Genomic DNA, 14,940 nt, shown 5'->3' with positions numbered 1-14,940 from the left:
TCCGATCCTGCCTGCAATGTTATAGTCACCATGCACTCAAACAGTTCTTTTCTAAAATCATGCTTCATTTCTAATGCAATAAAAACTTTATAATATAAAAATATAAATACACCCGTTTTGTCTCTTTTTTTGTTGTCACATTCATTGTTCTTTATTTTTTAAATGGTTCCTTTTCTTGTTACTGGCCATCACTGAAATTAGGAAGTAAAAAAAATGCCTATGAAAAGAAAGAAATAATTTATTAATACAAAAGAAAGATGCCTGTCTCAATTGAAAATTACTTTAATTAAATGAAGATGAAGAAGTTGTGAACTTGAAATGTTTTTTATAAAAAAAAAAACTATTTCAAATCAAAAATGGATGCTAATCCAGATTTCAAAATGATAAGGAGAGTGATGCTCAAATTTGTTTCTCATCAAGAAAATCCATCAGAATTTCTGAAAAAGAAAAAAATGATTTTAATCAAATGTAAACCAAAAAATCGGTTTTTTTTTTACACCACATATAATTTTTTTACTTAAAAATTGGAAATTATTTGCTTTTGTAAATGAGTTTATCATTTTATTTGGTTGGCAAATTATAAAAAATGGTTTTAGCATAGGCTGTTATGATAAAACTCTTATAATATGTTTTATAACTAGCTGATTTCTGTCTCAATGTTACCTGGGAAAGTTAATTAATTCAAGAAATTTTGTCACAATTTCATTCATGTGACTTTGCTGGTGTGAACTGATCTATTCACTTCATATTATTGAATACTTTTTCTAATTGAATAAAAATATCGTCTGGTATCCTCCATTTCAAACTGAAAATTGTCAGAAGAATTATAGTTGGAAATTGAAGTTTATGAACTGCGCTAAAATAACATTATTTAGAAATCCATTCTTAACATGTAAACTAGTCTGTACTTTCACCTAAAAATTTAATAATGCACAGATAGCATAAAAATTTTATCAAAAAATAGCATGGTTTGTAAACTGCAGAAGTAGCAAAATATATGTATATTTACAGATAAAATAGGGGAGAAGTGTTTTATTTTTTTATTTCAGTGAAAGTATTTTCGTGTGATCTTTGCTGAAAAAATGTTCTTGCTTTGCAATAAAAAAGCATTTGGGGGGGCGGGAGAGATGAATTGCTTCATGTTTATGACTTTTATGTTTTTGTTTTTACATGTTAATGTGTCATTACTTATCAAGGCCCAAAGGCTACTCAAGGATAATCAGTTCGCTAGATGGACGGTGAAACAGTACCAAGAGAACTGGAATTTAAGAGAATAAACGTAACAAAAATTTGTAAGCAGTGAACTTGATAATGGCCATATTGTAGTCTGGTGGAAAACAGCTCCGTGGTATTGAGCTTCACAGATAAGCAGTCCTTGGAAAGAAGCTTTGCTCATTGAATTTCTGGTTACTTTTAGCTACACATAAGAAAGAAAATTATCTACAGTGGTTGTAACTCGACTAGTTTTTGTTGTAAATGTTTTACAGGGGGAATCATAGATTGAAGCTCAGGCGAGCACCTACCTCCCATGAAAATAATGATAGAGTAGATAAAGACTAGCAATGTGTTTTCTGTGAGAAAAAAAGCAATAGGGGAGAGATGAGGACATTCTCCACTAGATTTCAAAGTCGATTTTGTATTCTGTTAAGGCAGGAGAGGGGTTCTCTGAAAGGCATCTCCTTAGATAAGATAACAGTATCCCATCTTAAGACATATTTGACTCTTAAACAGTAAAGAATTGTGTCAGGAGTAAGAGACTTTCTGGAGTAGTAAAATGATCCAACTATTTTTCCAGTGACCTTAGCAACAGATTTAATGTAAGTTTTCCAGTTTAGGTCAGAAATGAAGGTCAGTTCTACGAGTTTATCATAGCAGTGAGCTTCTTCCAGGAGTAAGCCATTCATTTCGATTAAGGCAAAGTGAAGATCCGAGCATTTCTGGTGAAAGAAGTATTAAAAGGAACTAGCCCCCTTTTACCTCATTTCACAATGTGTGTCAGCTGACAACAGTATTCCATCTTAAGATGTATTTGATTTTATAAATCAGAAAGATCTTGATCATTAATGCTCTTCAAAGTGTTGCTATAAATGGTTATGCCATCTGCATAATGTCAAGAATCGATCTTAGAATATAGATTGAGAGATCATTGATGAAGATCAGAAAAAAAAGGTTTGGTTAAAGAATGGGTCCTTGAAGCACGCTGCTTCAAACTTCTGCTCATAGACAACTGCCTTTATAAATTTATCAGAAAGAACACATTTGATGATAGAGAAGACATTTTCAGATAGTCCATAGTTAGCAAGCTTGTGAAGCTTATCAAATGCCTTTGATATGTCAAGAGCTATTACTCTAGAAACGAAGTTCACATCAATCGATTCACTGTGTGATATTAGAGTCAGCACATCAACTGTTGATCTTGCAGGGCGAAATCCATATTGCTTGTCACTGAGTAAATTATTTTTGCTGAGGTGGTTGACAACTTCTTGGTTTATGCAAATTCAAGCAACAAGAGACTGATTAGTCAGTACTGAGATACGAAAGACTGATCTCCAATAATTTAAATTTCTTGGCAGGCAAAGTTTTAAAAAGTTTTTTAAAAGTGATGCAAAGCATTTATTCTTTAAGCAATGATCGAACAACTTTGTAAGAATAAGAATTTTGGTTGCAGATTTTGGTTGCGCTATGATTGTAATGTTGCATCAGTTGCATCAAAGTTGTTGATAAATTATGAAACATCCTGGACATCACTCAGAATGTTTAGTGATGGGGAAAAATTCAGGAGGTCGGCAAGCCTGATTCGATGCAAAATTATTTGCAAATAATTTGGCTTTATAAGATACTGAAGAAATCATCTTGGGTACATTGTGATGGTTGGAATAAAAGTTTTACATATGTTGAGAATTTTGTATGTTATTCTTTAAAACTAGTGGGAACAAAAGCACCCAAGATTTAATCTATTAGATAGTCTCATGTTATTTTTTTGCAGTTGTTGTGGGTAGTTTTGAACATTTCATTAAAAAAAAAATTGAAAGAGTGATTTCTGGCGGCAATGGTGACATTCAAAGAGGTTATGGCTGACTCTTTGGTTTCTGTTGATACTTTGATAGGATGAAGTTCTCAATACCAATAACAAACGAATCCATTAAATCTATGCACTTCCATCTACAACCCTACAGTCATGTTATTTTCCCATTTAAACTGGGACCGCAGACATCCGCCTATGCAAAGAACAGAGACCGGCAATTTAAAGGCTTCCAAATCATTTTCGGGATTAAATCAAGCAAAACAAGAGCATGGATTCGTCACATTCGGAAATATCTCCAGCTAACCTGGTCGAGAAATTACCTACCAACATCGTTGAGGAGGTAATAGATTTACTCCAAACTATACGAGAAGAAAACTCTTACGATCAGCTGAAGGAAGCAATTCTAAAGTGAACTGGCTTATCAAACGAGTCGATGCTACGCAACCTCTTTACACAGGTTGAACTTGGAGACTGTACTCCATCGCAGTTGTTACACCACATGTGCACCCTTTTGGGAGATAACAAGATGTTGGAGAACATCATGAGGAGTTTGTGGCTGGATAAACTACCAGCATCAACAGTGCAAACCCTCGCACTAACGGCAGAAGGAACAGAGCCTGACAAACTGGTGGAAATAGCAGACTGGATTCACGAGAACCTCTGGGTATGCCGAGTAAACTCGCTACAACAACAGCCGACACAACAAAGAGACGACGAGTTAGCCAAGCTAAAAGCAATGGTCGGGAAGCTGTCCAAACAAATACAGGATTTACTGTAGGCAGATCGTCAGCACTCACATCACAACAGGCCGCCTTATAGACGAAGGAGTACCAGCAGAAGTCGAAGTGTGGAACGCGAGAGAGTGGGTAGACACTGTAAAAGGTCGTCTATTCTATATCCGTGACAGCACCCACGGATATAATTTTCTAATAGACACTGGCGCCCAAATAAGCGTAATCCCACCACTGACCAGTCAGAAGATTACGACCCAATTGTATCACTTGCAAGCAGCCAATGGTACCAAGATATCCACATTCAGGGATAAATCACTAACTGTCAACATTGGCTTGAGGCGAACTTCCACATGGATTTTTACCATAGCCGACGTAACAACGGCCATAATAGGAGGGGATTTCCTGGTGAAATTCAACTTGTCTGCAAACATGACCAACCACACATTAACAGACAACTAAACAAAATTGGTGGTCAGGGAAGTCTCCACTTGATACCAGTCAGCAGGTATCAGCTCAGCCCTACCTGACGACCCATCTATCTGTCGATTACTCCAAAAATATCTGCAGTCGTCTCAGCCATTCAGGGACACAGACATGGTCAAGCATAGTGCTAAACACTACATTAAAACAACCGGACAACCAGTCCATGCTACCTCCAGACGTTTTAAAACGGGATAAATAGCGAAGGAAGAATTTCAGCACATGCTACAACAGGGAATTATCCGACCCTCAAAAAGCGCATGGTCTTCTCCTTTACATATGGTGCAAAAATCGGGCAGTACATCCTGGCGCCCATGCGGCGATTTCAGAAGACTAAATGCACAAACTGCACTGGACAGATACCCTATTCTTCACATTCATAATTTTGCGATCAGATTACAGAACGCGACAACGTTTTTGAAATTGGTTCTAGTGAAAGCATACTACCAAGTTCCCGTAGCAGAGGAGGATATCCACAAAACAGCATTGACTACACCATTTGGACTTTATGAATTAACTTGCATGCCCTTTGGACTTCGAAACGCTAGTCAAACTTTCCAACATTTAATAGACGAGGTTTTCAGAGGATTGCTATTCATATTTGCATGCATGGAATTGCTAGTAAAAACCTTGATGAACATAAATAGCACCTGGATCAAGCTTTCTAGAGATTATCTCACTACGGCCTAAAAGTAAACGTTGAAAAATGCATCTTTGGCCAATCAAAAGTCAACTTCCTCAGAAACACGATCGACAAGGGCGGAATATCACCATTACCCGAAAAAGTGAGTGCCATCGCTAATTTTCACATCTGTTCGACAAGTCTGTTGATTTATAGGGATAATCAACTATTACAGGCGATTCTTACCCAACTGCTCTGAAATTCTTTTGCCACTAACATCGCTGTTGCAGAACAAGACCAAGAACCAACAGTTAACATTAGATGGACCAGCTTTAGCAGCTTTTACTCAAGCGAAGAAAGCTCTAGCAAATTTCACAAAGCTGGCTTACATAAATGACAAGGAAAATACCAAACTCACACTTACAATGGATGCGTCAGATGTAGCCGTAGGGGCAGTCGTACACCAGCTGACTGATGATGGGATGACCCCATATCATTTTTTTTTGGCTAAGCTAAACAAAACACAAAGAAAATACAGCACATTTTCAAGGGAATTATTGGCAATTTACCAATGTTTACTAAACATTTCAAACACATCTTGGAAGGCAAAAATTTCACGATCTACACAGATCACAAACCGTTAACTTATGCGCTACACACACGTGGACAAATATGGCCCACGAGAAATCAAACATCTCGATTACATTGCACAATACTCCACGGATATAAGATATGTGAATAGCCAGGAGAACATTGTAGCAGACGTCTTATCAAGAGCCATGATCACTTCTCTAAATTTCAGCTCACTAGGCATGGAAGCATGGAATTGGTAGCACGAGAACAGGAATCAGACACAACACGAGAACAGGAATCAGACACAACACGAGAACAGGAATCAGACACAACACATCCTTGCAACTCGAAAAAATGCCTGTACCATTCAGTACAGCGATTGTTTAGCAACACAGCAAAGAAACAACGACGACCATACATACCACCTCGCCTCAGACGACAAGTTTTCCCACCTCTTCACAATTTATCTCACCCAGGAAAAGAGCTACTCTAAAGCTAATTACGCAACATTTTGTGTGGCCGAATATGAACACAGATATTCAAAATTGGACTAAGACGTGCATACCTTGTCAAAAGCACAAAATTCGCAGGCACACGAAATCACCATTGGGTTCCTTTAGCACACCTGATGCTAGATTCACCAACATCCACATCGATTTGGTAGAACCGTTACCCACTTCAAAGGGACACACCCACATCCTGACTATCGTCGATAGATTCAGCAGATGACCTACTGCTATAGCCGCTAAGGATACTTCAGCTTCAACAATAGCTAGAGTCATACTTCAGGACTCGAATGGCTTGGTTGAATGCTTTCACAGGCAGTTAAAAACCTCACTGGCAATGAGTCTGAACAGTACAGACTGGGCAGACAATATACCTTTGATAATATTAATGATACGGAATTCTGTAAAAGAAGACTTGCAAAGCACACCAGCAGAGTTAGTCTTCGGTTCCACTTTGACTCAACTGGGTCAATATTTTGATTAAAACACGGAGATCTCACCTAAAACCATGTTTGTAACAGTTGAAAGACAAAATGTCTCGTCTAAATTTCACACCCACCAGGAGGACAGGCAGACAATCCTATATTTCAAAAGATCATCACACCACCAAACACATATTTGTCAGGAACAAGTCAGTGAAAAAGCCATTTTGTCCAAATTATCCACAAGCAGGCAGGACAAATATTTCATTGTTTCAAAAAATGGGAAAAGAGACACTATTGCGTTGGACCGACTTAAACCAGCATATGTTGACAAAGATTTTCAAATCATTCCCCCACTGGAGCAACCTCTTACAGAACTTACTGTTGTACAGAACGCCGATGTGACTACCAAAACGAAAACCGACAGGAAAGTACACTGTCCGTAACGTGACTACCAAAACGAAAACCGACAGGAAAGTACATTGTCCGTAACGTGACTACCAAAACGAAAACCGACAGGAAAGTACATTGTCCGTAACGTTTTAAGGGATATGTTACATATTGAAACATAGAGAAAAACAGTTTTATATCTTTTTTTTCAATCTGGGAGGAGACTATTTGTGCAGTAACTCACACACACACACACACACACACAATCACACACACACACTCAACACTCACACACACTCACACACTCATACACACACACACTCACACACACTCACTCACACACACTCACACACACACTCACACAATCACACACTCACACACTCACACACACTCACACACACTCACACACACACTCACACACACACACTCACACACTCACACACTCACACACACACACACACACACACACACACACACACACACACACACACACACACACACACACACACACACACACACTGCGTTTATTCATTTCAATTTCCCGTGCAATTTACACAAAAAATAAGTTCTTCAAGCAACGGCACAATTTCAAATACGTACACACACTTTTTCTCACAATAACAAAAGTAAAATGAACTTATTTCTGGTGAACGTAGCGACCAATGAGAAAATTCAGAAGATTGTCTTTTTAACGCTTTTCCAAAAACCAAAATATCAGCAGTAGCAATCTTGTTTTGAAGCCGGTCCAAAATGTATAAAAACGCATCAAACATTCTTCCCTCCCTTCTTCTCGCTTCAACGTCACATGAGAACATGCCTCTCGTTTTCATAACATCGTCGCTGTCAAACCGTCAAAACCACAATTACACACGCCACGCGGACACTAAAAAATCTCACTTATGTACACACGCACACCCATTCCGCACAATTTCTAAATTACTTTCCTCACGAATTACTTTCCTCATCGGACTTTTAAATAAGGCGAACTTCGCCAGTTAAAACACCAACCTTAAAATAAGGACATTATTTTCGCTTCTAACCTTATTTATTCAATGAAGGACTTTCATCTAACATTCTAATCATAATGACTTCGCAAGAACTTTCACCGATCGGACCTTTGCTTATTCATCTTGTTGTTTTTGTAAAAAAATAAATGCGGTGCATTTTAAACGAGAAGGAGGTGTCATTTTGTTTTATTCCTTTTTTATTATTATTTTGTTTGGGGCAAAGAGATTTAATTTCACTTAAACTTCTGCACCCCTACAAACTTCATAACATAATTATGTTATAGGACATATTCTTTAAAAAGTGGAATGGAATTTCTGTATGGAAAATTGCACTAGTCAGCCATTGAGTATCAATATGCTCTGTGATGGAAAGGGATAACACACTTTGCAGCAGAGACCGAACAGTAAATGAGCAGTAAATGAGCACTGTCCAGGACAAGTTTTTGGCAAAGATTAAGAAGACTTGTTAAATATTCATCAATATTGGGTATGCGAGTTTGTCAACAATTTGTTTTATCATAAACAAGGAGTAATCGAAACAAAGCCCCTTTTATCATCTTGTTTGAGTCGAATAGCCATTCAACATTGTAAACATTAAAGTCACCACAGATATGGAAGTTGACAGAACGATAAACAGACAAGATATGGTAAATTTTCTCAGATACTCACAAAGATAGTAAGTCTATCATTGTAGAGATGATAAGAAGCAAAGATGAATGTATTGCTGTGCATAAGTTCTACACAGAAATACATCTGGGAGTTGCCCCTACCACATCGGAAAGCTGTCGCAGGCACAAATTCTGTGTCCAAGACGATCTTGAGAGTTGGTTTTAATGTTATGTTCGAGTAACCTTTAACAATGAAATTATTGGTAGAAGATAACAGCCTAATGCTGTCACACAGAAAGAATAGATCTGGTTTGATTTCTTATGTGGATTTCAACCCCTGGAACGTTGGAGTAAAAAGAAAAAGAAAATCAACAATAAATCATTGTTTTTGATATTAAAATTGACATAAATGTAAAATAAACAAACAAAAACAAAAACAAAAACAAAAAACATACCGAAGTTGTGCGTTTTTGCATGTCTAATTCATTTTGGAGGACGCGGTTTCTGTAGAATGAAAAAAAAAGAGGAAAATAAGAAAATGGTTTCGCAGTGGAAATGTTATTTTACTGAAAATGATTTTATAATTTAGCAAACTTGCAGTAAATTGTAAAACCTTCCTTAGCATACACATTTGCATTGTCGGCATGATTTGTTGGGCTGATGTTTCAAAATATGTGGAGTCCCAGATCACATGACGACAATTGATTTAGACAAGTGATGCTGAAGTTCACTCTCTCGTTTCCCTTTTTATTCTGGAGACAGATGTGACAGCATGTGCTCAGTCGTTACTACGCCCATATTAGTAATATTTGATGTGTACTTGAGGCAAAATGCGTTTTCAATTCAGTTAGAACTACCTTCGATCAAAAATGAGCCAGGCAAGGCTTACATACTTGGCAATCCTCTCCATAGAGAAGGAACTTGTTGATGGAGCAAATTTTGATAGATTTATTAATAACTTTACGGGGAAAAAAGCGTGAAAAGTAATTTTTCAACTGACTTTATGCATTATGACAGTTCCCTAACAAAAAATAAATGTCTGGCATTATTTGCAATTTATTTAACATTTTAAAAACTATTTTTAAAGGGTTGAAAGATTGTTATTTAAAAAATTTTTTTTAATTGTTGTTAAACAATAAAAAAAATAAAAAATAATAATTTTATCATTTAATAATATTTTCAGGTTTTCAAATGTTTTCATTTAAATTTATATAAAAATATTTTCATTAAAATTTATATAAAAACATGTTTTTATTTAAATTTAATTAAATTATATAAAAACTATTTTAATTTAAGTTTATATAAAAATGTTTTCATTTAAATTTATATAAAAATAAATGTTTTCATTTCAATTTTAATGAAAAAATATATGTAAAAAATGTTTTCATTTAAATTTATATAAAAAATATTTTCATTACAATTTATATGAAAAAATGGTTTCATTTAAATTTGTATAAATAAATATTTATTTTTTATATAAAAAAGGTTTTCACTTAAATTTATACAGAAAAATGTTTTCATTTAGATTTATATGAAAAAAAATGTTTTCATTAAAATTTTTATAAAAAAATGTTTTGATTTAAATTTATATAAAAATGTTTTCATTTAAATTTATACAAAAAATATTTTCATTAAATTTATATAAAAGAATGTTTTCATTTAAAATATAAAAAATATTTCCATTTAAATTTATACAAAAAATGTTTTCATTTAAATTTATATAAATATAAATGTTTTCATTTCAATTCATATGAAAAAAATGTTTTCATTTAAATTTATATAAGCAATATTTCCATTTAAATTTATATAAATAAATATTTTCATTACAACTTATGTGAAAAATGTTTTCATTTACATTTATATAAAAATAAATGTTTTCATTTCAATTTATATGAAAAAAATGTTTTCATTTAAATTTATATAAAAATAAATGTTTTCATTTAATTTTATATGAACAAATGTTTTCATTGAAATTTATATATAAAAACAAATGCTTTAATTTCAATTTATATGAAATAAAATGTTTTCATTTAAATTTATATAAAAATGTTTTAATTTAAATTTATATAAAAATATTTTCATTACAATTTATATGAAAAATGTTTTCATTTAAATTTATATAAATTGAAGGTTTTTATTTATTTTTTATATGAAAAAGGTTTTCACTTAAATTCATACAAAAATGTTTTCATTAAAATTGATATGAAAAAATGTTTTCATTTAAATTTATATAAATAAATGTTTTCATTTCAATTTATATAAAAATTCTTTCATTTAAATTTATACAAAAAATCTTTTCATTTCAATTTATATAAAAACCGTTTTCATTTAAATTTATATAAAAATGTTTTCATTTCAATTTATATAAAAATGTTCTCATTTAAATTTATATGAAAAAATATTTTCATTTAAATTTATATGAAAAAAAATGTTTTCATTTAAATTCTCTAAAAAATGTTTTCAATTAAATTTATATATAAAAATGTTTTTATTTAAATTTATATATAAAAATATTTTCATTTAAATGTATACAAAAAATGTTTTCATTTTAATTTATATGAAAAAATGTTTTCATTTAAATTTATGTAAAACAATGTTTGCATTTAAATTTATATAAAAACCGTTTTCATTTAAATTTATATAAAAAATTTTTTCATTTAAATTTATACAAAAAATGTTTTCATTAAAATTTATATATAAAAATGTCTTCATTTAAATTTATATATAACAATATTTTCATTTAAATTTATACAGAACATGTTTTCATTTAAATTTATATGAAAATTTTTTCATTTAAATTTATATTAAAATGTTTTCATTTAGATTTATATAAAAATGTTTTCATTTAAATTTATATAAAAATGTTTTCATTTAAATTTATATATAAATATCTTTTCATTAAAATTTATGTTAAATATGTTTTCATTTAAATTTATCTGAAAAAAATGTTTTCATTTAAATTTATATGAAAAAAATGTTTTCATTTAGATTTATATGAAAACAAAGTTTTCATTTAGATTTATATGAAAACAATATTTCATTTCAATTTATATAAAAAGTTTTCATTTAAATTTATATAAAAAAATTTTTCATTTAAATTTATATGAAAAAATGTTTTCATTTCAATTTATATAAAAAGTTTTCATTTAAATTTATATAAAAATATTTTCATTTAAATTCATATAAAAATGTTTTCATTTAAATTTATATTAAATATGTTTTCATTTAAATTTATATAAAAATGTTTTCATTAAAATTTATATAAAAATGTTTTCATTTAAATTTATATAAAAAAATGTTTTCATTTCAATTTATATAAAAATTCTTTCATTTAAATTTATACAAAAAAATCTTTTCATTTCAATTTATATCAAAAACCGTTTTCATTTAAATTTATATAAAAATGTTTCATTTCAATTTATATAAAAATGTTCTCATTTAAATTTATATGAAAAAATATTTTCATTTAAATTTATATGAAAAAAAATGTTTTCATTTAAATTCTCTAAAAAATGTTTTAATTTAAATTTATATATAAAAATGTTTTCATTTAAATTTATATATAAAAATATTTTCATTTAAATGTATACAAAAATGTTTTCATTTTAATTTATATGAAAAAAAATGTTTTCATTTAAATTTATGTAAAACAATGTTTGCATTTAAATTTATATAAAAAACCGTTTTCATTTAAATTTATATAAAAATTTTTTTCATTAAAATTTATACAAAAAATGTTTTCATTAAAATTTATATATAAAAATGTCTTCATTTAAATTTATATATAACAATATTTTCATTTAAATTTATACAGAACATGTTTTCATTTAAATTTATATAAAAATTTTTTCATTTAAATTTATATTAAAAATGTTTTCATTTAGATTTATATAAAAATGTTTTCATTTAAATTTATATAAAAAATGTTTTCATTTAAATTTATATATAAAAATCTTTTCATTAAAATTTATGTTAAAAATGTTTTCATTTAAATTTATCTGAAAAAAATGTTTTCATTTAAATTTATATGAAAAAAAATGTTTTCATTTAGATTTATATGAAAACAAAGTTTTCATTTAGATTTATATGAAAACAATATTTCATTTCAATTTATATAAAAAGTTTTCATTTAAATTTATATAAAAAAATTTTTCATTTAAATTTATATGAAAAAATGTTTTCATTTCAATTTATATAAAAAATGTTTTCATTTAAATTTATATAAAAATATTTTCATTTAAATTCATATAAAAATGTTTTCATTTAAATTTATATTAAATATGTTTTCATTTGAATTTATATAAAAATGCTTTCATTAAAATTTATATAAAAAATGTTTTAATTTAAATTTATATATAAAAATGTTTTCATTTAAATTTATATAAAAAATGTTTTTATTCAAATTTATATAAAAAATGTTTTCATTTAAATTAATATACAAATGTTTTCATTTAAATTTATATAAAAAATGTTTTGATTTGAATTTATATAAAAATGTTTTCATTTAAATTTATATAAAAAATGTTTTCATTTAAATTTTTATAAAAAATGTTTTCATTTAAATTTATATAAAAATGTTTTCATTTAAATTTATATAAAAATGTTTTCATTGAAATTTATATACAAAAATGTTTTCATTTAAATTCATATAAAAAACCGATTTCATTTCAATTTATATAAAAAATATTTTTATTTAACTTTATATAAAAAATGTTTTCATTTAAATTTATATAAATAAATGTTTTCATTTAGATTTATATAAAAATGTTTTCATTTAAATTCATATAAAAATGTTTTCATTTAAATTTATATGAAAAATTTTTTTTTATGTAAATTTATATAAAACATGTTTTCATTTAAATTACCTAAAAAATATTTTCATTTAAATTTATATAAAAAATGTTTTCATTTAAATTAATGTAAAAATGTTTTCATTTAAATTTATATGAAAAAATATTTTCATTTAAATTTATATAAGAATGTTTTCATTCATTTTATATAAAAAATGTTTTCATTTAATTTTATATAAAAATGTTTTCATTTAAATTTATATAAAAATGTTTTCATTTAAATTTATATAAATAAATGTTTTCATTCAAATTTATTTAAAAAATTTTTTCATTTAAATTTATATAAAAATGTTTTCAGTTAAATTTACATGAGAAAATGTTTTCATTAAAATTTATGTAAAACAATGTTTTCATTTAAATTTATATGAAAAAATTTTTTCATTTAAATTTATACAAAAAATGTTTTCATTTAAATGTATATGAAAAAATGTTTTCATTTAAATTTATACAAAAATCTTTTTCATTTAAATTCATGTTAAAAATGTTTTCATTTAAGTTTATATGAAAAAATGTTTGCATTTAAATTTATATAAAAATAAATGTTTTCATTTAAATTTATATAAAAAACCGTTTTCATTTTAATCTATCTGAAAAAATGTTTTCATTCAAATTTATATAAAAAATGCTTTCATTTAAATTTATATGAAAAAATGTTTTCATTTCAATTCATACAAAAATGTTTTCATTTAAATTTACATGAAAAAATGTTTTCATTTAAATTTATACAAAATATTTTTTCATTTAAATTTATGTAAAAAAATGTTTTCATTTAAGTTTATATGAAAAAAATGTTTGCATTTAAATTTATATAAAAAATGTTTTTATTTTAATTTATATAAACAAAATATTTGTGACTCTCCATTTCTTAAAGTGAGCGATTTCAAACGGCACCGCTTAACACACAGGTTTCAAACAGCAGCACTTAACACACGGGTTTCAAACGGTACCTGTGGGAGCTTTTCTAGTCTCACACAAAAACACGCGTTCACATCTCAAGCTATATTTCTTGTCATATACATACATGCACACAAACATATGCACGCACGTCCACACACGTACATATATTCATGTTCGTGTATATACACGCACATTTATGTGTATACACACACACGCTAATGTACACACATGTACTCACATACGCGCACACGTATGCACACATGGAAAACGTCACTTCCCTTTTCAAAGGAAATCCACACATGCGCAAAAGACCACCGGAAACAATTATAAAAGCAAGAGCTATAAGCAGCATCTTTCTTTTCGGACCAGCTCTCGAGCTGAGAGGCTCGGCTAACCAGCCGCCTCCCCTTCGGAAGGCGTGCGCTCGCGTGCATCACATCCCCTGCTACTATATATGGGGCACGAGCTAACAGACTATATGTACACTTTATACGTTTTCTATCTCCATGGCCTGGATTGACTTTTTCTCATTTTCTCTCTCTCTCTCGCTATACTACAACAGACTTTCCTTCTCACCAGCTAATAGCGAGAGACGCACACCAAACTGGATTGAGTTTTTTCTCATTTTCTCTCTCTCTCTCTCTCTACGACAATAGACTTTCCTTCTCACCAGTAAATAGCGAGAGACGCACGTCAAACTAAACAAGTGTAGTACCCTTTTCTTTCATTTGTTTCTTCTGAAATAAATTCTAGTTCGTTTAATTCAATTTAACACGCAGTTCGTCACTTTCTCAATTGAATTAATTTTCCCTATTTTTGCACCACT

The 14,940-nt window shown here is 29.3% G+C and overlaps 1 protein-coding gene across 3 annotated transcripts in view; it reads right to left on the bottom strand.

Annotated features, from left to right (window-relative positions):
* Positions 1-266: 266 nt before the first annotated feature.
* Positions 267-14,940, bottom strand: part of LOC145241470 (uncharacterized) — a 353,227-nt gene continuing 338,553 nt past the window's right edge. For all 3 annotated transcript variants that reach the window (XM_080104454.1, XM_080104452.1, XM_080104455.1), the window contains 2 exons: positions 8,823-8,871; positions 267-437 (listed from right to left, as the gene is read on the bottom strand). In XM_080104454.1, coding sequence (XP_079960580.1) covers positions 429-437; positions 8,823-8,871 — 58 coding nt within the window. In that variant the 3' untranslated portion in view covers positions 267-428. The remainder of the gene's footprint in view (positions 438-8,822; positions 8,872-14,940) is intronic.

Source organism: Euprymna scolopes, chromosome 20, assembly GCF_053919585.1.
Source record: "Euprymna scolopes isolate OS-2025 chromosome 20, ASM5391958v1, whole genome shotgun sequence".
Taxonomy (NCBI): Eukaryota; Metazoa; Mollusca; class Cephalopoda; order Sepiida; family Sepiolidae; genus Euprymna; species Euprymna scolopes.
The sequence above is the reverse complement of the archived record's forward strand: the minus strand, read 5'-3'. Positions and strand labels throughout refer to the sequence as shown.